The sequence below is a fragment of the Protobothrops mucrosquamatus genome, unplaced genomic scaffold, assembly GCF_001527695.2.
Source record: "Protobothrops mucrosquamatus isolate PMUCROS unplaced genomic scaffold, P.Mucros_1.0 scaffold1620, whole genome shotgun sequence".
In the NCBI taxonomy this organism is placed as follows: Eukaryota; Metazoa; Chordata; class Lepidosauria; order Squamata; family Viperidae; genus Protobothrops; species Protobothrops mucrosquamatus.
The window spans coordinates 13,387-41,173 of record NW_015387781.1 but is presented as its reverse complement, the minus strand read 5'-3'; the positions used below and the strand labels follow the sequence as shown (position 1 = coordinate 41,173).

The following is a 27,787-nucleotide window of genomic DNA, read 5'->3' as shown; positions in this document are numbered from 1 at the left end:
TTACGAATCCATGGATTCATAATATGAAATATATGCACATTAGCCAACTTTGACAATACGTTTCCAGGGGTTTGAGAACATTTGATTCATTCTATTTCAGATCTATGTCTAGTGTACCTGAAATTTGTGGATAACGCTGGTGGGTCCATCCTGTTAAAACACTACCTAATTGTAGCAATTCTAAGGAACCAGTGCTAAGGTGAAAAGACTATAATTTTAAAAAATAGGATTTCACCAAATGTTTTTGAATCTTTCTTGAAGATCATTACTGTAAGTCTCTCTAAATTTACCTTACATTCTCACAATAAAGATTGGTAGATAAAAATGGGCTTTTATGAATTACATCTCCCGATATGCAATATTATTTTTTCTATGAAATTACAGACCTGTCTTTTGCACACTTTTATGCAGCATAAATAAGCATGGGTAATAAAATAACAGACATAAAAAGATTAGATGGCTAAATAGGCATATAGAAATTGATCAGCATTAAGCATTGCAAGGCAAAAATAAAAAAAAATAGCAATATATGTTAACTAGAAACTATGTTAAACAGATTTCACATAATCCAGGATTAAAATCAAGGAAGTTAAGCCTTAAGTTAGCATACCCAGTTTTCTCTTATATCTTTAGGTCTTTATATAAGTTCCAGTAATCCGTAAAATTTGTTTGTTAGACCAGACCAGTTATAATTTTTAAAGAAATGCAAAAACTTCAAATATCACCTACTCTAGATTCTAGGGTTTAATTTACTGAAATAACGGGATCAGCCCTAGATCTAAATTTAATTTAACCAGTTATTAACCACACATTTCTTGGTAACAGTCTCTCTAACCTGCCTCCAGAAGTGGTGAATGCTCCAACACTGGAAGTTTTAAAGAAGAGACTGGACAGCCATTTGTCCGAAATGGTATAGAGTTTCCTGCCTGAGCAGGGGGTTGGATTAGATGACCTCCAAGGTCCCTTCCAACATCATCATCATCATCATCATCATCATTATTATATCAATATACATATTAAATTAAGTCACTGAAATTCGTAATTCTCTAATTGAATTCAGGTATGTCCAGCTTATAATGCTTGAGTGCACTATGAATGCACTTCTCCAATTCTTTTCTGCTTAAAATATGAAGGAAAATTCTACATAGGGCTGGCTAGTTTTCATGTTCACTAGGCATATGCAGAAGTTCTGGAAATCTGAAAAATTTGTTGTTTGGTAAACAGCTTTTATCTTGCTAAATTCTCTATTTTTTTCTTGCAGATGTCTTACATCTATTTAAAAGATATGACTTGTATTATATAGCCAAGGATACATTTTGATGTAGAGCAGATGCTCTTTCATAATGTCATAAATAAATTGGAAGGTCATTGTAACCTTCATGTAATTTACTCTTGTATAGTCTCTGTCCTCCATCTCAGCCCCCGCAGTCCATTTGCACTTCAAAACCGGTTTATACATACACACAAAAGTCAGAACGTTAGCACGAATCAGCGTTTAAAAATGATCTGCTACAATCAGATCTGGTTCAAAAACATTATTGCACAACTGAGCCAAAGTTAAGCACTATTAAATCCTATGACTTTATATTAAACAATGGCTCTCCCTCCCTCTAAATTTAAGTAAAAGCTGGATAATTATTTGCTTTCTGTAGATTGTATGCATCAAATGTGAGGAGCTGGATCCGAAATTTGGCTCAGAATTAAAGAACAAAGGTAGAAACAGATGAGTCAAGGAAGGAAAAAAGAGGGAGTCACAAAGTCAACCAGAGCAGATATGTCCAAATGTGAGCAATGGAAGAAGAAAACAGAAGAGACGGTGACTCATCTTACCCAGTGTATGCTGGATTTCATCTTTGTCCGGCAATAATTCTCCTCTCGTGTCAAAAAGCACTTCAGCTGCTTTTTTCAATTTCTCTACTGCAACCTGTTGACTAGATACTTGTCCCTGAAGCACCTATAAAATTATACCAATTAAATTATGTTAGTTGCTTTTTAAAAAGAATTTAAAAGAGCAATGAGATTTACTGGGAGATGTAAGTGCTAGTAACAATCATACTGGTGACTATTTACAACTTATTCTGCTTCTTAATTTCCAAGAGCATCTTTTTTAGTCATTCTGGGTGTCACGTTCAACACAACATGAATTCTTGGTCTGGTGCAGCACAAAAACTGAATTTTAATTTTGAGCAAGCAGTGTACTATGTAGCCTGTTGCTGATTGTACTCTTATTCAATTCCATGAGGTTAGAAGAAACCTCTCCTGGCATATTTTGTCCTCTGTGACATATTTGTCTCTTTCCTTACCCGGGCTTTTGACAGAGTCATCTCCAACCGTGAATGAGGAGCTGAATATCTGTGATACAAATTTTCAGTTTAATAATAGACGCATTTTGTTCATTATAAACAGTATTATAATGAGAGGGCAACTAGAGTGTCCAGCACTTCACCAACATCAACCTTAATTGTCAACCAGCACATATTTTATACTTCATCTTAACATCATGTCAACACACTCTTCTTCATTGGGAAAAATATTTATTATTTTAAAACTACAGCCTGCTATGAGAGATGTCACTTGGAACACAAAAGGGACAGGCTGCAAGAGAACAGCTCTCTTGCTCGTCTTTCTCTGAACATTTTGCTTTATGCCATGTGCATAAAACATTTAGCTTTATCTAAGCTGCATTCTTGTTTTATTTCTTTGGGTTGTCCCATAGCTGTGCCTTAATTTATTATTTTGCAATTTTCAGTTTCAGTAATGTATTGACTTTATTGTATTAAGACGTAATTATTTTTCATTATTGCAACAATAATCCCTTTTCCCATGAGGGTTGGGGCAGGTGTTGCTTTGCTTTTTAAGGAAATCCTTGGAGAATACTAGAAACAAAGCTAGGACCTTGGGGAATGAAGAGTATTTTGGACACTTAATCTTGGTAAAAGGATTATCCTATTCATGCAGCCAAGGTCACTGTCTTGGTCACTGTCTCGCGGGATTACTAAGTAGTTTTATCAGCTGCAAAAAGTAGCTTTGGCTTAAATGAGACTTTTTTTAAAGCATGTATTTATTTATTAAATCAATTTGCTTTTGAACTCACATCACAAGTATAACTGTGGGAGGCTAACGATGCACATTGTGAGCTGCCCAGAGTTAAGATGGGCAGCCAATAAATTTGATCAATTGACAAACAAACAAACGAGCAAAATTCCAAAAGCAACAAACGGTAGGATAAAAATTGTAGGCTGGTGATATCAAAACCAATGAACATTCAACAGCAATTGTAATCTCCCAGTCCATCTAACCTCCGAGCCCTCTGCCTGGACCACATTCAGCACTTGCCCAAAGTTCAATCGCTCATTCAGCAACCATTCAAAGTTAACACAGCACTGAACGGATGGTCCTTATGACTGGTCCTCCTACTTATATCAGTCGCAGCATCCCTGTGGTCATATGATCACCATTTGTGATGTTCTTTGCCAGCTTTCTACGAGCAAAGTCATTGGGGAAGCCGGCAGGAGGTTGCAAATGGCGACCATGTCTTGTCCTTGCTTAACGATCTGTGGTGATTTGCCTAGTGAGGGCATTAGGAAGCGGCAGAATTTCCATCACTAAGCGGCACAGCCATTTGACATCATGCTTCACAACCACGTCATTTAGTGATGGAAATTCTGGTCCCAATTACCACTGTTAAGTGAGGACTACCTTTAAAAGATGCTCACTACCTCTTTTATGGAATTTAACCCAAACTTATTTTTAATACACTGGAAATTTCTGAATTAATGCGGTTCTCTTTTTCTTGATAGGCAGCAAGTCTGTAGTTTCTTTCAAAACGATTCCAAAGACACTCTTCAGAAGACACACAGGCAGCACCTTTCTAATATTAGGTAAAGCACCACAACATTTTCAAGCTTTTTAAAAAAGCAAGTAAACGTGTTGTTCCTTTAAGAGTCATTTTAACTTGAAAAAGTGAAAAAAAATTCCAAAGCCTACCCAACCTTTGATCAGCAGTTTTATTTTAACTCAAGAAAGTATTTTGTGCGTACTTTCCCTAATATCACTTTCTTACACGTTTTGAAAAAGTTGAGGTATTGAAAGGTATTTGTATTCAGGCTTTTTTTTTTTTAACAACCCTGTAATTCCTTGCATTGGGGTGAAGTTGGGGCGATTGAACGGAGCTCGAGAGTTTACTGGCTGGATGCCCTTCCTGACACCCACATGGAGTTCACAGCAGACAATTACTCATTGCGCCCAGAGAGAAAAATATCTGCCGCTACCTAGGATTGACCTCACAGCCTCCTGACTGTGAGGCAAGAGCTCCACCTTTAGGCCACCATGCCACTAATTCAAGTTATCATACAGTTTCAGGAAAATCTGCATTGGGCAAATTGCATTAAAATATGGAGGGTTTTCCTTTCTTTCCTTTGTAATCTGCCCTTGCCTTAATGTCTTTAACCTAGCACAAGATTTACCTTGGTTTCTTCTAGCTGCCTTTGGAGATTTCTTGGATCCCCAGCAATTGCTTCAGATAGTTGCTTATTCACAGCTTCTTCACAGTCCTGGAGTCCAGACAGAAGTCCAGATGCAGCATCTTTGTAATTCTGGTATTTATCTACCAGGTCTTTGAGATTATTTCCAAAGATACTACACTAGAAGGAGGTAGGATAGAAAACAACATTTAAAAAGAGAAATGCTTTTTTAAAATTATATTTGTAGTTATACCCTTGCAATTTGCCATAGGCATTCATTCCATACTGATTTTTGTCAGAAACTGTTACAACAGTGGATAAAACTTAATTGTACTTAATTTTGCTATATGGTCTTTTCACGTTCTGTTGTAATAAATCAACATGTGGACCTAAACCTAAACATGTGGTAAGATAGATGGGAACAAACTAGGAAATCAAGTCAAGAAAGTATTTGTGGCCGTTTCATCAAGAAATACAAAAATCCAATGACAAATTATTTATATTTTTAATCTTATTACAGTCCCAGTGACTGCATTCACACAATATAATTAGCACATCAATAAATTTGATATCTATATTTTAAAAAAAACACATTTTTTAAATAAGAGTTAAAGGACCAGATGACTAGATGTATTAAATGGAATATTGAAAGATTAAACATATTTTTAATTATGGTTAAAAAGAATAAGAAATCTTGGAAACAAATGTATATTAGCTTAGGAGGGATATATATTTTAAGTAGTATGTTATTGTTTTATGTTTCTTTACTCTTGCTCTCCTTTCTTTTTTTTTACTGTTTTATCTATTCCTTAAGAAATGTAAAAGTGCTGAGATGGTTCATATGGAAAAAATAGACTTAATTTTTTTTAAAAAATTGAGAAAATCTTAATCAGTAAGAATACTTTGAATTTTGTGGGAGAAACAAATTTAAATAAGGACTGTAACAGGATCTATGATGAGGCAACCAGAATGATTGGATAGAAAAGAAATATTATATTGATGTGATTATTATTTTTAAGAATATTGGAAAAAATATATATTTAATTTAATCAAAACAATAAGAATTGTATTAACCCAATGTTTGCAAAAGAGGACATTTTGGGGAAAAGAGGAAATCAACTAAAACTATTATGTGGATTATGGATTATAGAAATCAATTGTTAGTGATTGTTTTACAAATGTAAAGCCTGACAACACACTGTTCACCAATTATTAAGTGATCTATGTTTAAAAAAATCAATAAAATATATTACAAAAAAAATTGATGTCTATATTTCCACAAAATGCTACTGATTTTATACTATTAACGTTTTCTACAATACTGTAGAAGTTTCCTCTTATTCACTACTTTATCAGCTTAGCAGGAAATTGTTTTTGAAAATACTGACATATACCATTTTCTTTCAATGAAGATAAAGGTAATAGTTTGAGGAAAGGGTGATACTTCCCTTTGTGCTCATTGGAAGAATCTGCATTGGAAGAATCCAAGTTTTAGAAGTTTTCTCATCATTTTTTTCCCTCTTCTGACTACTGAGCAATTGTTTTATTAATACACTTAGCGCCATCTAGTGGCTAAATGCCAAACTATATAAATGGTAAAAAATTGACTATGTAGATTGTAGCAAAGTAATTAACACTGAACTTTGTATGCACTAGAAGAATTTATTGTTTAGAAGTGTGTGTTTAATAAATGCATTGTCTTAACGCACAACTGTTTGGCCTCAAAGCTGCCTAGCAGAATTTTAGCTCAGGCTAAAACAGTTGATTCACCTACACTGATAGGTGAAGGCCAAACTATAAAGAAGTTCATAGATTAAAACATGCTCTTTGAATTATACCCAGAAACCTCGTGGAAAACAATCAAGAAAGCACAGGTAATAATGTGCACCTGGTGTGGAATTGGTACCTCAATCATCAGGAAAAAAATCATTCATGCAGATTTATGTATATATTTCCCATCAATTTTTAGCCTCGTTTTCAGAAATGTCACTAGGTCTTCTTCACTGGCTGTATTCAGGAAACACTGCGCTCACTACAATACAGGCAGTCCTTGACGTAGGTCCATTTGATTAGCCATCATTCAAAATTGCCAGAGCCCTGAAAAAGCTGCTTAGAACCATTGCCACATTGTCACGGTCACATGATCAAAATTGGGGCACTTGGCAACTGGTATGCATTTACGATGGTTGTAGCTTCCTGGGGTCACGATTGCCATCGGAGACTTTCCCAGCCAACCTCTGACAAGGAAAATCAATGGGAGAATCTGGATTTGCTTAATGATCATGTGCTCCACTTAATGGCCACAGTGAATTGCTTAAGTGGCCAAAAACGTGACAAAATCAGGCACAACTCATTTAATGACCACCTTGCTCAGCAACAGAAGTTCCAGTACCAACTCAGCCCAATCTGATTTGGAGGGATTAAAAAACATGGGGAGAACCAGACTTGGAAAACTGTGAAGCAAGGCGGGATATAATGCAATAAATTAGAAAATCCCATGCACATACAATTCAATTTACCTTAGAGTAGAGGGTTTTGAAGCGACTAGTTGCTCTATCCAGCTTATCCTGTACTTCCATGTAAGTCGATGAGGTATCCATGCCTTCTTTCTCGTATCTGACACTTTCTGTTTTGTTGCAGGATTTAGCAGCCTCCAATACTCTCTGTCCAGCAATGGTGATAAACCTCAAATCCCCTTTGTGAGAAATGACATCTTCAGAAAAACTTTTCTGCCTTTGCAGTTTGATGCTAATGCCGCCGAAGTCAGAGGCTCCAATCTCCAGGTTCTCAAGCTCTTGCTCTGCCAGCTGCAGCCAACTTTCAAATTCTGAGTAATCTGCGTCAAATTTCTCAAGCTCCTCCTGTAGCGAGCGGGTTAACTTCAGTTTCTGTTCGGATTCAGCCAATGCAGTGTCGTACTGCACCTTCAGCTCCTTTAAATTCCGTTGGATTTTTTCTTTTTCCTCTGGTGAAAGGTGATGTCCTTGCTTCTCAAGCAGAGCCTGGGCGGATTGTGTTGCTACGATGACGGCTTGTTGCTGTGAGATAATTTTTTCATGTTGCGCCTGGGGAGGAACCCAGAGTGCGTGGAATTAGACTTTTGCTCCACAGCAGGACACCATGTTTAGTAAATTTCTATTCATAGAATATTGAAAATCACTTAGAACCAACAACTGATTCTTTACTACCGGTATATGCTACCACTAATCTCATTTAATCTTCCACTGCCAAAATGATCACATGCAAACATGTTAAAACTTATTCAAAAGGTTCCAGTTGAGTTCATGTCAAAATATGTATTTTTTTTAAAAAAAATTGATTTTTGTAATCCTTATAAGTAACTCAAGGCAGCAAATATACAGTATATAATACTCCTTCCTGCTATTTTCCTCACAGCAAGAAATCTGTGAAGTGAGTTGGGCTGAGAGAGAATGACTAGCCCAAGGACATCCAGCTGGCTTTTATACCTAATACAGGACTCCAACTCACAATCTCTAGCCTGGTACCTTAATCACTACACCAAACTGACTCATCATATACATTTCATCATGTATGCTTCTTGGGTGTAACATAGTACTTCTAATACTGAGGCCCTTGAAGAAATTCCCCTGCTGATTTATAGGGGCATTTAGGTTCTTTTGTATGTGTCCTGTTACTGTATTATGTTAAAAAGGATGACGAAGAGTTTTTTCCCCACTTTCCTCTGACTTTTCTTTTCTCCGAGTACCTTCAACTCCAAAGTAGAAATCAAAACCACCTCTTGGTTCCACTCTTGAATCTTGTGATATAATTTCCAATGAGAACTCTTTGAGCTTTGCAGTACACCAAGAAAAAAGGTAGCATTTCCAATAGCTCTGGAGATTTAGGGACTTAAAATGATCCCAGCAATAAGCTTTGATTCCACTAGACCAAGGGTGTCAAACTCGCAACGTCACGTGATGTGTCGTGACGTATCGCGACTTTTTATTCCATTGCCGGCAATAGGGTGGGTTCAGTTTCGTCATGACGCATCCGGCCCGTGGGCCGACAGTTTGACACCCCTGCACTAGACCTTGTTTTACATATTCTAGTCTCAGTTTTAAGCACAGTCCAGAATGTGTATTCGTTTTGCTCCATCCATACCTCCTTCTCCCACCCCCAGGACAAGAATGAAATGCTTGCAATTACTAATAAGTGTAAACATTACCTTAGCTTTCTGGTATTGCATGTTGAGATTATCATCCGACAGTGTAGGTCGTCCATCTACAAGAGTTTCACTCTGTTCTTGGATTTCTAGCAAGTTGCCATTTACTTCATCTTCCCCTCCAATCAAATCCTCTCCATCTCCTTCATGAAAATCAATGCCATTCTGTTTGATTGTTGGCTTGCATTCTGTACCTCTATGGTCAGCATCCTTGTCTACATTTGACAGCCAAACCAGAAGATTTTCTACCACATTTTTGCTCTCTTCAAGTTGTTGTCTAGCTGCAACCTGAACAATTGAAGTTCAAACCATCAATAGCTTGCTCAGAAATATTCATGGTAGAGATACAAAAATGTCCCCAATCTATTATAGTAATGCAAATTTTGGTTGAAAACGAAAGAACTTTCTGGATACCAAAACAGTAAGTCTAAAAACAAATGTGAAAACAAAGACAATCCTTGCTTAAAAATAATAATAATCCTGTGCACTGATTTTATGCTTGCTTTCATTCCTTAAAATATTGCCAGATTACTTGGATACCACAGCAACAGCCAGGTTATTTGGATAACAACAGCAATAGCAATAGAAAGCAGTCGTCCTCACTTAACAATGGTAATTGGGACTGGAATTTCCAACACTGCTGCATAACCAAGGTGCTTAGTGGCAGCAGTTCTGGTACTTTCAGTTGCTGTCATGCAGCAAATTCTGTGCCATCATTAGGTGCAATGCCAATGTGTTCACCATTTGCAACCTCCTGCCAGCCTCCCCATCGACTTTGCTTGTCTGATGCCAGCAGTGAAGGTCTCACAATGGTGATCATGTGACTATGGCAGTGGTGGCGAACCTATGGCACAGGTGCCACAGGCGGCACTCAGAGCCCTCTCTGTGGGCACGCGTGCCGTCGCCCCAGTCCTAGGCCTTCAGCTGGGTTTTATAAAACCTTTTCGCTTTAGGCCTCCGCCACCGTGTGCAAAAAAAAAAAAAAGGTTCAATCAATTTCAACTTCTCACGGGGAAAAAAAAGATCTTGCAAAGTTGGAATTGATTGATTGAACTTTTTAGTCCCACCCAGTCTGCCGTTACCACCGCGGCCACGCCCAGCCAATGGGCCATACCCACCCGGCAGCTGACAATGCATAAATGGGTTTTGGGTTGCAGTTTGGGAACTCGGTCTCTAAAAGGTTCGCCATCACTGGACTATGGGATATTGCAATGTTTTAATTGCAAGCAGGTTGCCGAGCATCTGGTTCGCAATCATGTACTGATCATGTACTGATGTTGCCGAAGTCTTAAGTATCACTTGTTCAGCACCATCATAAATTCAACTAGTGAGCAAGTGGTTGTTAAGAGAGCATCATTTGTTTTTAGGAGCATTTGGTTACTTGTAAATACCCATGGAATGTTAATTGCTTTATCCCATTCTTAGAAAAATCAAGACAATCACTGGAAAGTTATTATGTTTAGAAAAGCCCCTACTCTAAGGACGGGTGGTGGAACTACACCGCTTCTAAGCTTTCTGGAATGGTTTGGGATTTCTTTTTAAACTGTAGTTTGATGAATATATTTATAAATGGATATGTTTATAAATCTAGGTATGTTTGATGAATAAATGAAAACATATGCATACGTGAATGAATGATGATGATCAACTCTTTCAGTTGTCAAATGATTTTTTTGAAATCTCTCAATCATATCAGCAAGTACACACCAGGGAAAATTATGAAAATAAATCATTTTGAAAGGAAAAGTAAATATTTGCCAAAGAACCTTTTCTGTTTCTTGTTTAATAGCGGTTGTCACAGCTTTATCCAGCTCTTTTCTGGATTCCTCTGCCTTCTGGCTTAGCAGCAAACACTTGGTCTTCGCTTCATTCAGTTTCCTCTCAAGAGCAGTCTTGTCTTCCAACGGCAGCTTTTCCCCATTCTCTTTCAAGAACATTTCTGTATCTTTCACAATTTCTGCCAAGGCCTGTGTATTTGCTTGCATATTTTTCTGTAATTCCTTGAAGAATGGCAACAGTAATACAAATCAGGAAACCATTATTTAACCACAGGACAACTCTATTCCATTTCCTTCCCTTTTTCTCGAATTTTGGAAACATTTTGGGAGATTTATTGGGGAAAATAGAAACTTTAAACCTTTTGGAAGATTAAAGGCACCTGTTTTAACTCCTAAATCCCTGACTTTCTCAGTACAGACTGTTTGTTTCAATGAGAATCTGCTGAATAATGCATCAATTTGGGGCTTATGTCACAGGTTTAGCAATAATCCATGGTTTGCACTCACAACGTCTTGGTTTTCCCAATAAGCTAAAACCAGGGCTTTTTTTCTCGGAGAAAAGGTGGTGGAACTCAAACCTGGCCACGCCCTCATCAAACCCTAGGACCGCCCCTTTAGAGAACAGGAATGCAAGTAAAATTTGGGAGGGGCTATTTCCGGTGTGGGAGGGGCTATTTCCGGTGTGGGAGGGGCTATTTCCGGTGCGGCCGGCCCGGAAAAAGGTGCCGGAACGCGGTTCCGCCGCGTTCCGGCTGAAAAAAAGCCCTGGCTAAAACCATGGTTAAACATGAGAAGTGATTCCACTCAGTGCAAACTGACCCTTGGTGAAATCCAAACTGTTTAGTGTGTTGTTGATACGCAATAATTTACCTGTTGCCTGGTTTGGTATTGCTGTAATTCAGTCTTGCTATCTTCAATCACAAGGGCCTCTTTGTGGCCGATGATCTGATTTTCTGTCTGTGTGAGTAGATCGCATATATCCTGTAATTTTTCTTGGAATTCCTCATGCTGATCCATCAAATCCTGTTTTGGAATAAGAACAAAGCTGCATAAAGGCACACAAAAGTTGTTGTGTAAGTTAATTTTCAAGCAAACACGTTGCAAAGCTTTCATTAGAAATTGTTTCTGAAAGTATGCTGTAAACATGATAGCAGTTGCACACAGTTTAAAGAAATGGAATATAAAAGGTATGGATAAACCTCACAAATGCTGTAAGTAAAGAGACCAGTTTGAGATGGAATCGCCCAGCAGAAGTCTGGCCATGCATTAGGCGTGTGAAAATCCAAATTTCTGTCTTGTTCAAAATCTGTAACACACAAGCATTAATTCTAAAACAAGGATGTCAAAACCAATGTTAGTTGAAAACTATGTGTTAGATAGTTGGTACATGTCAATGTTATCAGCACTGAGATTATGTATGTATTTTAAACAATACAGAAGCACACGTGCAATAAGATTCATTGGCTCACTTATCCCATCATCCCATTCTATGTATTTTTTTTATCTGTGTTATTTTAATAAAGTATTAGCCTTTCTAATATGAAGACTTCCACTCCCGGCCCTTAAGCAATATCTCTTGAATCTAGTTGGAGTTATTGCCTTTTCTATTAGCTCCATTCTGAACAAGTCTTCTGACCAAAGTCTTTATTTTTCATATACTAGTTGATGGAATCTCTAGGTAGGCATCTTTGGATATAAAACATGATCCCAACAACATATTATTTCACCCATGAAAGACCATGGAAATTACTAAGCTACACAATGGTTTTCCCACATACAAAGAAACTGATGGGTTTGGCTGTACTTGACAGGAAGGAGTAGGATTGAATCACCAAACTCCCCTTTTTTCTACACACTTAAACCTTCATTCCAACTTAGAACTCACCCTTTCTGTATTACGGTTGCTTTTTAAGTTTCATTTTTAAGGGGAAAAAAATCTTAACTGAAAGGTTACTTCCTACTACTTTTGGAAGCCAAAATGTTCTGACATTGTAAAAATCGGGGCTTTTTTTGTCATAGAACGCCCAGAACTGAGTTCCGGCACCTTTTTTGGATGGAACTCTGTAGGGTAAAGGCGGGTTGTATGACGTGTGTGAGTTCTGGTAAAAATTATTATTATGAAGGGGTAAATGATCATTAAACTAACTGTTGATAATGCCTCTCTAGAATCTTGAAGGATAAACACAGTTGTTCAATAGCTTCAGAGTTCAGGTGGCACCTTGCTGCTTTTTCTATCTAGTAATATAGCAAGCACAAGGCCAGGGAGAAAAGCAAACCTGCTGATCAATAAGAACTTGAGCTGTTTGTAAGAGAGATTCAAAATGATCCACTTGAGATCTTATTTTTTCTTGCATTTCCTGGAAGTGTCGTTGTGTAGAATTTAATAGCCTCAACAGTTGTTTGCTTTGATTTGGGGACAGATCTTGGGCATGTTCAGAAATGAAGAACTGAATATCAAATGCTGTAGATTCCAATTGCATTTTTCTACATCCAAGCTCTTTTTCTTGGTCCTGCAAATTAAGCAAAAAAAAAAAAAAAGCCAGATAATATTCTAAACAACATTATCAGGAATTAGAAAACCAGTATTGTTAAAAATGTTTCTGAACTTGTTTCAAATTTTATTTTGTTCATAAAGTTATCTAGAATAATTTATCCAAATCTACTGCTGCCCAGATGTGATAAATTACAACTCCTATCATCTTTAGGCAATACAGGCTATGTTTTATGATAATCAGGTTGTGGGTCCAATTCACCTGGAAGGTACCTGTTTGGAGAAGACTGATTAAACATTCTGGAATCAGAGTTATATAAGAAAAACAATTGGTATATCAGGAGCATTTATTGCCATAAAAATATTAAAGTTATAAAATTAGAATCATATTTCTTCTATTATCTGTTGACACTTACCATGGAGTCCAAAAACCTTGTGCAACTCTGGTGAAAACTGATACTTCAAATCTATTGTATTTATCTTTGATCTTAATATTCAATTTAAAGATTTTAGAATCATAGTAATGAAGTTATAGCTATGTTAAAGCTGTAGCTACTTTATTCTAAAAAGAAACATATGGAAAATATATGAGTAATAATTTATTAAATGATATCCTTAGTATTTGTAGAAGTGAACGTTTGGTCCTACAATGAATTGTATAAGTTACTTTCTACTCTGGAGCTTTACAGCTACTGTAATAATTTAGTGCAATTGTTGGTATGTCACCTACTGTATACAACATATGCAGAGTAACTGATTCAGGAAATTGCTAATCTGGATTATTGGTAAATGAGAGTGATTCCAAGTTAACATCATTTCCAATGTCTCATGACTGGGAGCAGAGGGAACTTGCTGCTTTTGTGCCTTAAGCTCCACCCTTTTTATGTGTGTTTGATGCCGCAACATAGGTACAAAAATAATGGGGCTTATATCACAATGGTCTAATGTTTTTTTTTTCTATCCATCCCCATCCTCCCCATAAAACATCACTCTCTGGAAATATATGTAATTATCATTAACTATCAATTGGTAAGTGTTTAGACTCACCTTGTGACGAGATGGCGGCAAATAAATTTAATAAATAATAGCAGATACTTGCCTTGGCTAACTGAAGCCTTTGCTTCACATCTTCCACATCACAAACATTCACCGTCTTCAAATTATTCATCGTTTCACTCTTTTCAACGATCCAATCTGTGAACTCTTGAAGACTAACTAAAAGTTCCTGATGCAACACAGCAAGCTTGCCCTAAAACAGTAATGGCGAACCTTTTAGAGACTGAGTGCCCAAACTGCAACCCAAAACCCACTTATGCATCGTCGGGTGCCTGGTGGGCGTGGCCCATTGGGTGGGCGTGGCTGCGGTGGTAACAGCAGACTGGGTGGGACTAAAAAGTTCAATCAATCAATTCCAACTTTGCAAGATCTTTTTTTCCCCGCGAGAAGTTGAAATTGACTGATTGATTGAACCTTTTTTTTTTGTACATGGCGGCGGAGGCCTAAAGCCAAAAGGTTTTATAAAAACCAGCTGAAGGCCTAGGACTGGGGCGACAGCGCGTGTGCCCACAGAGAGGGCTCTGAGTGCCGCCTCTGGCACCCATGCCATAGGTTCGCCACCACTGCCCTAATATATATATATATATATATATAAGTGTTTAAAACATATATTTTGCTAAGTTTTATCAGACTTAAAAAGAAACCAGAGCATTCTTAGATTATAGCAAGCCAAAGCAAAACAAAATTACTCTTACTCTGATCTGCAAAAGTCATTTTATGTTATCAATGCAGAAACTATCAGGCCTATCCTTCCAATGCATAACGTTCTTCCCTCTATACACAACCGAGCTTTTAAATAAATCTTTTTTTGATGTGAGAGGAATCAAGGGGATACAGGTTGGAGAGGATTGGAAGAAATAAAAAAGAGATGAAAGGGATAAAATACTGGTAGTCCTCGACTTACAACAGTTCACCTAGTGACCATTCAAAGTTACAAAGGCACTGAAAAAAGTGACTTATGGCCGTTTTTCACACTTATGACTATTGCAGCATCCTCATGGTAAGGTGACCAAAAATTCAGACACTTGGCAACTGACTCAGAGTTATGACGATTGTCATGTCCTGGGACCAGGTGATGACCTTTTGTGATCTTCTGACAAGCAAAGTCAATGGGGAAGCCAGATTCACTTAACAACCGTGTTACTAATTTAAGAGGTGCAGTAATTCACTTAAGAACTGTGGGAAGAAAGGTCGTAAAAATCTTGCCAAATTCATTTAACAACTGTCTTGCTCAGCAACAGAAATGTTGGGCTCAACTGTGGTCATAAGTTGAGGACTACCTGTACCTGAATTTAAAAGCAAGATAATATCAAATCATACATTCGTCATCAAATATTTCACATGGTTTTATTGTATTATATTTTAAATTGGGGATTATTTTAAGGTTATGTACCAGACCGTAACTTTGTATTGGTGTGAATTTTTTTTTTAAATGATCTATTCAAGTAAGCAAAATATGGAACATGAACCCACAATTTCAGAGTCTACAGCAAAGGCTATTTGCTTTGCTCGGTTTGAAGACATTTCACAGACCGCAGAGAATTCCTTCTCTAAGCATTTATAGCTTTCTTTTAGATCTTCCAGCTGCTGTGCAGGAACACCTCTGGACTGTAATTTCAGAAAGCCTTCTGCCAACTTCATATCTTTTTGCAAAGTGACAGCAAACCTAGCAAGTCCTGATTCAAATGCCTATATGTATAAAAAAATAAAGTATAATATAGTAGCACGAAATGAGAATAAAAACAGACGAATTCTACTTTTCATTCTATTAGTCAGAATGAATTATATTCTATCAGGTATTGCATATCAGAAAAAAGAATAATGAAATCGACTCCTGTGTAATATTACCACTACTCTTACTACAAATTGTAACTTTACATATTAACCTTTCTTTACATGCAAATGATATAGCGCATAAACACTGAATTCAAATAGGGGAGACCTGGATTGAAATCCTATCTCAGACATGTAAGTCTGGATCTTGTAAGCCATATACATTTGTTAAATAAATAAACATTTCTATACTAATCCTACTTTCTATGAAAATCAATAATTTACCTCTAATTGTTCAAGTTGTACTTTTAGAGCTTCCAAGTCATTACTGATGGGCTGCAGATCATCTAAGAGAAATTTCATATCTTGGACCATTATCAAGTGCCTTCTCAGGTTCTCCGTGTGCCAAGAAAAGGGCTGCAGAGCACTGGGTAACTGGAAGCATTATTGAACAACAGGTCATTTTAGCCAAACTATTTATAAAAGCAGTTCATCTGCATTTATTATTATTCACATTAAAACCAATTCTTAATAACTATACTTTAAAATAAGCCTGGAGGATCAAATTAAAATTTTTTACCAGTGATCCTACAATACCAATAACTAGAAAACATTTATGTTTCTTTACAGGGAATTTAAAGCAATTTCCCTACCGTTCAGACGTGTTTGATGAAATGGTACAGCCACTCAAAGAAACAAAACATAAATACAACAGTGTAAAAGTTGCTACTCACCATGCTCATTGCCACAGATCCTGGAAAAGATTCCCTCATTTCCAAGGCATGATCACAAAAGTATTCTCCTGAATGGTATTTTTCCTTAGACCGATTTGTTTCCAAAACAAGAGTGTTACTGCTCAGAGCTGGATTCTTTGAGCAGGCAATTGATTTTAATTCTGATGCATCTTTAGCTCCATCTGGGTTTGGAAATAATTGATCAAGCTGAGAAACTATTTTCACCTGATTCTTTTCAGTCTGGTCTTTGTCGCTGATGACTCCATGTTTGTCATTATTTTTATGATTAGAATTATCTTGCTTCAGTATATCAAGGAGGAGATCAGGACTGCTATTATCAAGCCAAACATCTGGGGGAGGATTGTGTTCATTTGCACTGATGCAAAATGGATTGACCAGAATGGCTGTTTCGGCAACAGAGTTTTCATCTTTGTTATCAGACTGATTCGACTGTCCCTGATGCATATGATCAACTGTTTTAAATACATTTTGCATTAAAGCCCTTGTGCCAGTATAACTTAAAGAGTTATCTTCCTGCTTGTAGTGAATGCAGAAATCTTCTATTCTGTTTTTAAGTATGTTTGGTAAGGTTTCATGCAATGTAGCAGGGACATTAGACAAGAGTATGTTCTGATCCTCTACTAGAGGAAAATCAGACAGATGTGCTCCTTTTTGTGATAATTGCACATTTTTCTTGGTGGCTTTTTGTAAGAAAGTAGAATTGTTATCTTCCTCTACCTCATCATTTCTTTCAGTACTGCGATTAACAAGTATTTCATGCATATTCTGTTTTGTACTAGGCCAGCTGTTACCCATAGTGCCTAAAGTATCAAAAAAGGAGCCCGCTGTTTGCAAACATTCCTTACAACCCATTCCAACCTTGTTAATTACGTCTTCAGCAGTTTTATCTTCCATAATATCAAAGCTCTCAGACTGGAGTTTTTCATGATACAATTTGGAATGTCCTTCTCTTTCTTTAGTGTCACTCATTTGGATAGGATCTGGTGTATCTGATGTCAGAATCTGGAAATTCGGTTCTTCGGAATGCCGTTTTGTTTGGGTTTTTACAGCTTCCATTCCATTCTCTTTATTGCCTCTTTCAAGTTCCACGACCTCGGATGAAACTCTTTGTCTCAGTGGAAGGATATCCTTGGTCTTGATATTTTGTGCACACTGCTTTAAGTAAGTAGAAAGGTCAACCACTTCAACTTCCTCATCACGGTCAATAGTTACGTCTGCGGCAAAGCAACTAGGTTGTAGATGGGATTTAGCTTCATTTGAAAACGGATCAAGACTTGCTTTCTCCTGACATGAGGGAATAGTTTCGTAAGTGTTTTTAACGCCCAATGGACAATTCTTTGTCAAGCTTCCATCTGACTCCCGGATACTCTCTCCCTGCAGAAGGCATACTCCATTTTTATTCTGTTTTACATCACCCATGATATCTTGTGTTAATTGTCCATCATTTACTCCGTGACTTTTCTTACAACTCAGTAATGACACTGCTTTTACATCATGCCCGATAGCCTTGTTGTGCTCAGAGGGCGAGGTGTTTTGAAGAACAACATCTGGGTCAGCCTGAGCATCTTTTGTTCCAGGGGCATTCTCCGCCGAAACCTTTTCAGCATCTTTCTGGCTTTCCTCTTTACTTTTATCATTTGTTATATTTTGACAATCATCAACAATGTTTCTTTTAAAATTCCCATTTTTCAACTCTACTTGCAAGTTGCAGTCATGACAAGTAATGTTGTCTTCTGTCTTCTGTTGAAACTGCTCTCTCTCGTCTCCTGAACACTGGCTGTCAGCACTTATACCCTGACACTGTGAGTAGTGCATTTCCATCACTTCCTCGTTCTCATAATCGGTCTCATCAGATGTATAATAATCAAAATCTACATAATCATAACTATCAAAGTCATCTTCACTTTCATTATCCTTATTACCCAAGTTATTATCTGCAGAAATGCTTTCTTGTCCGGTTTCATCAGAATAATATTCTTCTTCAGTACTACTGTGCTCTTGCCTATCTCTTTTTATTTCAGCTTCATCCAATTTTCTCAGGGAAGTGAAAACCTCATCTCTTTCTCTTTCCCTCCATCCCTTGTCTACATTTCCAGTCCCTTCTCCCTTCTCTTCTTGAACAGGGCCTTCACTGAATGGCTTCTTAGTCACAGTCTCAAGTGTATCATCATTATCCAAATGACCAAAGCCTAGAAAACTCTCCTCTTTATTATGCAAAAGGTATGTTGATGCTTCTTCTGTTGGCTTATCTACAGCAATACACAGTACATTGTCACTGCCTTCTGAAATAATAGTTCCCTTATCTGTAGAGGACCTACCCTTATCAACTTTGGCCATATTATCAACAATATCATCATCATGATAATTATGCATGCTGCCTTCTTTATGCTGAGCTATGTCACAAAGGCCTTGACTATCTCTGTATTTGTTACTATTTTCCAAATGTGGAGTGATACATTTTCTTTCATCCCATGTTTCACAAGGCTTACTATTGCTGCCTTCTAGAAGTAACCTATTATTATTCAAGGATGGCTCATTAAGTAATCTAAGCTGGTTATCTCTACTGATAGGTGACCCATCAAGAAATCCAGAACTGATTCCTGCCAAATCTGTACCAATATTGCCTTCCACTGGAAGGCCAATATGAGTGACAATACGATCTATCTGAAAGGGGTCAATGGATGTAATGTCACATTCCGATGGTGGAACTCTGTAAGATTTAGTACAATAATCATGCAAAGTTCTACTATCTATGCTACTCTCATTTACAGGTTTGTCTTTGATATTAATATTGCTCTCCAGAGATTCATTTCTTTCAGTTGTAATCTGTTCCTGATTGATCAAGGTGATGTTGTCTTTCAGAGGTGGATCATCCTTAGAAAAAATATTTTCCTTCACAGATGTCCAATGGCTAGTCATACAACTACTAGTATCTAATAGGTTATCAGGAGTAGGCTCTCTAGGTTCCAAAGGAGATACTCTGTAACTATTAATACGACTATGGGATGCAGCAATGATGTTAATATCTGACTGTAATATCCCTTCTTCATTACAAACCCCTAATTCTTTCTGAGTAAGATCTTTTAAAGATTTATGTCCGGTTTTCAGAGTGGCAAGTAAACTCTCCTGGAAATTAACTTTTTCTGCATCTTTTATTAATATACTTTCTTCATTATCCAGCAGAACATGAGGTAGACATTCCCAGGTGCTGTTTGGTACTTCTCTTTCATTAGTAAATGCTGAAAGATTATTTGCATCCAAAACATTATCTAGTTTACCTAAAAGATTTTCATGGCCACTCTCATTTCCCCTGTTTATCGTGCAAATACCAACTTCATTTCTGCTTAAAAGATGATTTTCTAGCAAATGCTTATCAAGGGATTCTTTTGCCTCATCAGTTTTAGCACAAGATTGGTTAACTAATTTCTGGGGAGCTTCTTGAAATTCCTTGTTATTGTTGCTAAGCATACTTTGGATACTTGTGTCTTGACCTAAGGCACTGCCAGTAACAAAGCTAAGTAATACATTTTTAGGCAGTTGCTCAAGATCTGAACCTTCCCTATTTGCAGAAGATTCACAAAATTGATCTTCAGTTCCAACTGTAATGCATTCAGAGTTCTTGTCACTCATTAACAAACTGACAACTTCATTTAAGTCACCACAATGCAACAAAAGCCTCTGCCCTGTATTTGCATCTATATAACTGTTTATCATTAGGTAAGACATGAATAGCTTTTGATTCTGTTGCGAGTGGTGACTTATGGGCTTGCCGGTGTTCAGATGCTCAATGTCCTTTCTTTGATCACTCTCTGGAGATGGGTGGAATTCACAAAACGACAGACATCTTACAGCCCTTTTCAAAGGGAATGGCACATTATCCACATTCAGCAATTCATCAGGAAGTGTAATATTGCTCAAAATGGATAAAATGTTACTATCTATAATTCCTTGCTGGGCTGCATTACTTAGGCTGATTACCTCCGACGTTTCTGGAATATATAGCGCAGCTATTTTTTGCCTCCCATCTAGAATTTTGCAGGCCAGTTCATTAGAAATCATGCCTTGATGCAAAGATATAGATACGGGGAATATTTCACCACTATGTGGCCAAATGAGTCCTATAAAACCTTGCTGTGCCTCTAATACCAGCAAGGCACAAGTGGAAGAGATCAGGTTGCACTGCACAGCTTCATCTATAGTCAAACGTTTTGGGGAGTTTGGTGATAGGATTCCACCTGTCTGAACTTGACGAGTCAAAAGGGCACAGGCAGTATCGTGATCTATAACTCCTTCTCTCATTGCTTCTTCAACAGTCATCCTGTGATCTGAATTGGGATTAATTATGCCTCCAGAAAGTAGCTGAGCATCTAACAGCCTGAACATAGTCTCCTTCTCTATGAGTCCTTCATGAGCTGCCCTCATAAGAGTTATTTTCCTTCCACATGTCAGCGTTATTTTGCCTCTTTCTTGAAGAGCCACTGGTAAAAACCTTAAGCCTGTTTCTTTGTGTGCTACAGTTCTTTCAAACAATTCCTCAAAGGATAACTTTTCTGCAGTACTGGGGTCAATAAGGTCTCTAGATGCGTCCTGGCTTTCTAGAAGCATAGTATATAGCGCTCCAGAAATCAGGTTCTTTTGGAAAGCTTTGTGCAAAGTTAGCGGTTCTTCTGTGCCTGCTATTTTTAGATATCCTCCAGAAAGCTGGATTTCAAGAATTTTAACAGCCAGAGATTCTGAAATGATTCCTTGCTCCAAAGCACTCACAACCGGGATTGGGGCTGCACTCAGTTGCGAAATAACCTTCTTAGCGTTCTGCAAACCTTGTAGTTCCAACGCAACTTGTTCATCAACAAGTTTAAGGGTCTTTGCTTGTTCAAGATCAAAATTCTCTCCTAAGGTAGGTGACATTAAACCAGACAAAATGATCTGCCTCTGAAGTAATTGGATTCCAGTGTCATAGTCAATAAGGCCTTTATAAATTGCCTGGAAGACTGAAAACGTATCTCCGGTAGTCTGATCAATGATGCCAGCTATGACTCTGTCCACCTAAGAACATAAAAATACATTTTTTTTCAGTATCCAATAAATATTAAAACAGGAAATCTCTGAATTTAAATACTTATCTGTAGATGGCAATAAGTCATTTACTTACCAGACTTGGAGCAAGACTGTGAATGTTAGCAAGTCAATGCAGAAATGATCTATGTCAGTGATTCAACTGCACATGGTGTGATACAAGATTGAGACACGGCATGCACCAAAAGTCTATGTTCTGCACACATCAACAAGGTTAGTGGAATACAAGAGCCAATGATCATATAGTGAGTGAAAAAGACACGTTCCTGGAAGACAAACTGTCATGCCATCTATGTGGTTGGTGAGAAGTTAAGGATATTCAGAAAATAGTGATACCAATAGTCATGCTACTCATGTTTACAGCATACAGCACTTTTATGTCGACACCACTCTAACCACCTAAATGCATTGCAACTGGTTTGCATCGAAAATCATCAATTAGAAACATTGAAGATACATGTGAAAAATATGTTTTCATATATTAAATATATTTATATATTTTATGTATTAACTGAGATTTTGTAATACTTTTTATAGATCATGGTAGGTATTATTAAGGTATTATCTCACAGTTAGTGAGAATGCCCTTTCAAAAGCATGTAACCAGCTGAAATTTAATCAACTTTTGAAATAAATATACAAAGCACGAAGTATAATCTATCAAATTTTTGTAGGGTGTCAGGATTCTGAAAAATAGAATTTGTAAAAGATGGGTTTTTAAAAAGAAAGGTAAGTGATGTATGATTTTTTTTTAATTCTTAGTTCCATGCAAGACACAGTTTTAAAGATTTAATCATATACGCATGACTATATTTTTCCTACACATTCAGTTATAATTATTACACAAAAATTCTGAAAATTCTCATTTAGTCCTTATTTTGTCTGATGCATATAACAATGCAGGATTTTTTTTTAAAAAAAAACAGTATTAACAGTTCTATATCCATGCAATAAGTAAAATTTAGACCGCACACGATCATCAGTAATATTATATAGGTTTTAGGCTACCTTTGCATCCATTTTTTCATCTATATTTCTTTCCTCCTCCAACTGTATCAAACCTTCATTGGATAAGAGTTTGGAACACTCTTGCAAGGACTTTATATGATTTTCCATTTCATTTTTCTCCTCATTTGTCATTCTATGAAACAAATCATAGATACAGATATGATTTTCAGAAATAGACTGCAATAACCTAGAATAAAAAGGCATGATTCTGATAAATCTTGGCCTACTAGCAACCTGAGCACTAGGGTAGTTCATAACAACATTCCTCTTTCCATAAGCAACAGAATAAAACTATTCATCAACCAGAACAAATCCTATTTAACTATTCTGCTTTTTAAAAGCAGCTATTTAGAAGACTTTAGACTACATGTTAGCCTGTTTTAACACATTAGTACTGCTACATAAATACAGTTTTCATTACAGCAAGAACTAAGACCACTTTATGTCAATAAATAAAACCTCACAGAAGAAATAATTACAGGATTCAAAAATAAATTTTAGAAATAATACAGCTGCATATGTAATTGTCTAGCTTGTGGCTGTGAAAATGATGGTGAGTAATTTGATCTGGATTATTCACTTCATTTGTAACCTTTCTTCCTAAATGAGACTTTGCATTCAATGTACAAACTGTATTTTCTACTATGCAGTGCTTTCACGGGTGAACAGCAAAATTTCGTGGATAATCTAAGCCTGAAATATTATTTACAAAAACAAAAAGTAGTGAATATCATGCTGAAGACTGCAAACTTGGTATTTGGGGACGGAGTGATTATTCACGCAATTCCATAGCAACACTTCACCTAAATATCATTTAACTTGTTTGGAGAAACCAGTATATTTTATTATTCTTCCCAAGCAGCTACAAATAGCCATAGCCATGACACAGCCACTTTCTAATTATATATTTAGAACCATTTGCCAAAGAAGATACAGAACAGACTGCATAAAACTAACTTTAAAAAATTGTCATTAAAGCCAGCTGACAGCTTCCAATACGATGAAGAGAAAATCTTCCTGCTTCTTCGAGGAAAGATGAGAATGACTGAAGCTGGATTCATCGGAAATTGTATTTGACAGAAAGACCGATGTACCACGTAGTAAATTATAATTCCCATTATTCTAAGTTTTGAACAGATTGAAGATTAAATCTAAGATATGCTATTAAGATCACAATTTATGGGTGTAATGTAATTAGGATCAGGGGAATTTTATAAACAGGAGGGTTGCCAAAAAGTAGACAAGCTATACAATTACATCATAGTCATTAGAACATTTTGCTTCCCTTTTAATAATAAGCAGGTGTCAGCAAGAGGAAAATCGAAGTGTCTACGAAGATTCTCAATCGTCCAGGTCCTGAAGGAGCTTCTTGGATGAGAAGCAAAACGTTTTCAAGAAAGAAAAAAAAAACCCCAGAAAGTCCAGTTGCTTTTTGAAAAAGCACCTTTGGGACAGAAAAAAGTTCCTTCTAAAAAGTTCCTTCTAAAATTAATTCAGACTCCTTTTCTTAAGTTCCAGAAACTATACATGATTCGACATATCAAAAGACTAAACGCTGTTAACAAAAGTTGAAATACCATCATTAAATTTCAAAATAAGATAATCACACGTAACATACTTGTCACCATGTTTGGCTAAAAATATCTGTGTTCCTTGCAAAGCCTCTGATAGCTGTTCTTTCTTGGATGATAATTCATCAGAAGAAATCTGAAAAATAAGAAAGTGCATTCAAGTATCCACAATGCTCTAGTAATAGGTTTAAAAATGTACTTTAAGCAATAGAAAATATTACAAGATTAAGTATAAAAAGGTATGTATTTGGAGCATATTGGCATTTTGATAATACACTATATATTGCCATGCCTGCTTTGTCCTTAATTTCTCACTTCTCAACAAGCCAGATCATGCTGTGTGCGTATGCATAGACACACATATACACATACAAAAATAAACCTCTCAGAGATGTACTAAGACTGCATTCTTGCATCTTTTTTTCTTGGGAACAGAGGCCAAAACGTAGAAGTTAATTATGCATATCAAAAGCTTATTTCTAGTTTTGGTTTTTTAAATTAACTGGAGGAATATAATGCATTTGTTTGGGAGAGGTGGGGTGCTGGCATTATTATGACAAATTAGGATTCCGATATTTCATTTATGACTGATTCTAAGTCAAGGGTTCTAAATTATATCAATCATCAGTTCATCTTAGTTACGAACAAAGATCGAACAGCAACAAATCTCGCCCCAAGATGGACTGGAGCCAAGTCAAAGAAGATGTAATCATCAAACACCTTCAGGCCTCTGACATGTTAGTAGAAACTCTTTTTGAAGAACAATCTGCAACTTTCCCTTTGGGGTTCACATATTCTTTCCTGCTGGAATTTTCACTTCATTGCTCCTATGAGCCTACCTTGGACATATCACTGATAGCTTGAAAACGAATGAAAGAGAAGAAGAACATTAACATGAGATAGAAGAACTTGTAGTTCGGAACGACTGGATTTTTATTTGATAACTCTCGAGCCTTCTTATCTTTAATTCGCTTTTGTCTAATATAACTGTCAGAAGCAAAACATTAGATGAGGTGCAGTCTCAGTACAGTTGAAAGCTTATGCAGTTCGTAAGTTTTTCAAGGGTTCAAATTAATTTAAAATGATTACAGTAATTGCCAAATTGCTCTGAGCACTAAGTGGAATATTTTATTCATTGTGGATGGACACTATCCATTAGGTGCCTACAGCAATCATAAAATATATACTGAAGGAATACTTGCTGTGGTTCCAAATATTTTTCTTACATAGCCTAACAGCTCTACCAAAAGACCTAATAATGTTAAATACAGGGTAAAACAACCCACAGCCATCCACAATCCTTATTATTGTTGAAAGTATTTCTTCGTAGATGACATTCTGTCAGGAGATTAGATTTTTACTATCTTTATCCCTGTACATCATAGCATTTACTTCAGAAAGCTGGGAGACAGTCCATCTGAAAGAAGGGGCAGAAGAGCAAAGGGATATCCTTGTTCATTAGTTACACTTTTCTAGCTTCTAAAAAGTGACTGTCCGAATGATCCAGATGAACTAATAAAGGCACTAAAATAGACTCTTTGGATTGCCCATAGCGACAATGGGGAAGAGCCATGTTTTGTAAAAGCTATTTTCTTTTCTTTTGTTTCCCTGAATGCTGTCAAGTACTGAACCATATTTTGAAATTAAGATATGAGTATAAATATAAAAATGTTCTCCTGGTCGTTAATTCCGTCAAGTCTGCCCTGAAGAGTCTGCTGTTTGGCGTACAATGAATATCCCTTGCTATCATATCGATTCAATATATTCTGAAGGGAAAAATCAACAGGGGAAGTAGCCACACAAAACAAATAATCATCTCTTTAATTACAATGAATATTCATGATTACATAAGTATATTGTTTTGGATTTCTCAAAAGAAAAATATCAGGCTTACTTTCTTCTGACTATAACTGATAAGATTTTATTTGAATCCAAATCTATAAAATATGCCTGTTACAGCAATATTCACTGAATGGATAGAAACTAGTTAAAAGTCTTCTACTCATGCAAAAATCTGCAAGTGTATCTAGTAAAAAATGTATCTATAATGCTTCCTTCTTGATCGAGAACTATTTTCTGGGGGAAACGTAGAATTAATAAGTTCAACTTATGTATAGGTAAACATTTTAAATTTTAACAAAAGGAGGATATTTTAATTTAGTATAAATTTAACTGGAAGGGATTTTAGCCAAGTTTACACAACATACTATACTATGATTTTTTTACCCAGATGTTGCTGAATAAATCAGAAGAAGTGGGTTCACTCTGCTAAATATGAAGGTTGACTCTTCTGAGGTTATGCAACAGAAATCAGTAATATTAGATATGTGCTTCTTATCATTTATTGGCCCTATGAAAATATCATGGATTGCATGTACTTTCAAATATACTGTTCTTTACTAAGGCCATGATGCACATGACCAACAGACTCTACTTGGGGTGATGCTTGTGTAACCACGTAAGACACCCAAAAAATCACGTCTTTTTTTTTTTTTTTAGAAAAAAAACCCCACCTTCCCACAAACCACCCAACTAGGTTGACAGGATTGGCCCTGACACTCTGGAGAAGTAAGTTATTTTAGCAGTCATAATCCCCTGTACCCGATGCCAGGTAGTTTCTAGTTGTTGTTTTTTTAAGCACAGCCTCTTGCCACATACCAGTTGGAATTGAGCAGGCGCCTTCATGGCCCATATCCAAAATCATACATCCACAAGTGGTAAGTAGAAAGTAAAGAAAACATTCTCTAAATGTTCATTACCTTACGGAACCATTATAAGTTTATTCTTTGAGAAAAGTGATTTATAAATCTAGTATAGATTTATATACTAGTATAGTTGAATATAAATTTTACAAAAATCTGAAGCCAAAGGAGAGTGTTATTGGGACTGATGTAGGGCATACAAATAATCTTGTTGGTATGAAGAAATGAAATAATGTGCATGAGCCACAGTTGACTCCTTAGAACCACAGATATGCAAAAATCAAACATTACAGGTCCATGCAACTGTTTATTATATACACTGAAGCAATGTTTTAATACCTGCTTCTTAAGAAAATCTGTTTTTTCAGCCCTTTCTCCGCTGTCTTTGCTGAGGCTCCTGGTGATTTCTGTAACCCATTTCAGTAAGTCCCCAGTTTTTTCAACATGTTCTTTCTTTTCCTCTTCCATTGATTTCTGATGAACAATGGGCATTGCAAATACAGAAATATTTAAAATGGCTAGACGTTAAACAATAGGTACAGATCAAATCTAATTACTCTATTAAGAAATTTATTGTTAGAAAATGCCAGACTTAAATAAATTTTATTTTTATCCCAGTTGCTGATGTATAATTATGTATGAATTAAGGGGGTGTGTGTGTGGAAGATTAACATTTTTTAAAAAAATATCAACCTTGAGTTATTTGAAGATATTTTTTTTAAAAAATAAGATAGTCATTATGATACATATGAACACATTCTTTTATACAGAGCTAATTCAATGTGTATGAGAGAAACCATTATTGTCCTCCCAAACAATGGGAAGGGAAACGTTTTAAACTGCAGCTTTTGCATTAGCTATAAATCCACACCTGATATCATGCAATTAAACAGGTTGCCACACTTCATTAATATAAAATACCTAAAACCTT

The 27,787-nt window shown here is 36.5% G+C and overlaps 1 protein-coding gene across 1 annotated transcript in view; it reads right to left on the bottom strand.

Annotated features, from left to right (window-relative positions):
• Nucleotides 1-27,787, bottom strand: part of LOC107293452 (dystonin) — a gene marked incomplete at its 5' end in the record, with an annotated part of 166,922 nt that overhangs the window by 126,391 nt on the left and 12,744 nt on the right. The window contains 10 exon segments of the mRNA XM_029285407.1: nt 1,831-1,954; nt 4,467-4,643; nt 6,983-7,528; nt 8,650-8,934; nt 10,413-10,646; nt 11,295-11,426; nt 13,765-13,785; nt 22,584-22,716; nt 24,202-24,290; nt 27,196-27,330. Of these exon segments, the coding sequence (XP_029141240.1) occupies nt 1,831-1,954; nt 4,467-4,643; nt 6,983-7,528; nt 8,650-8,934; nt 10,413-10,646; nt 11,295-11,426; nt 13,765-13,785; nt 22,584-22,716; nt 24,202-24,290; nt 27,196-27,330 (1,876 nt within the window).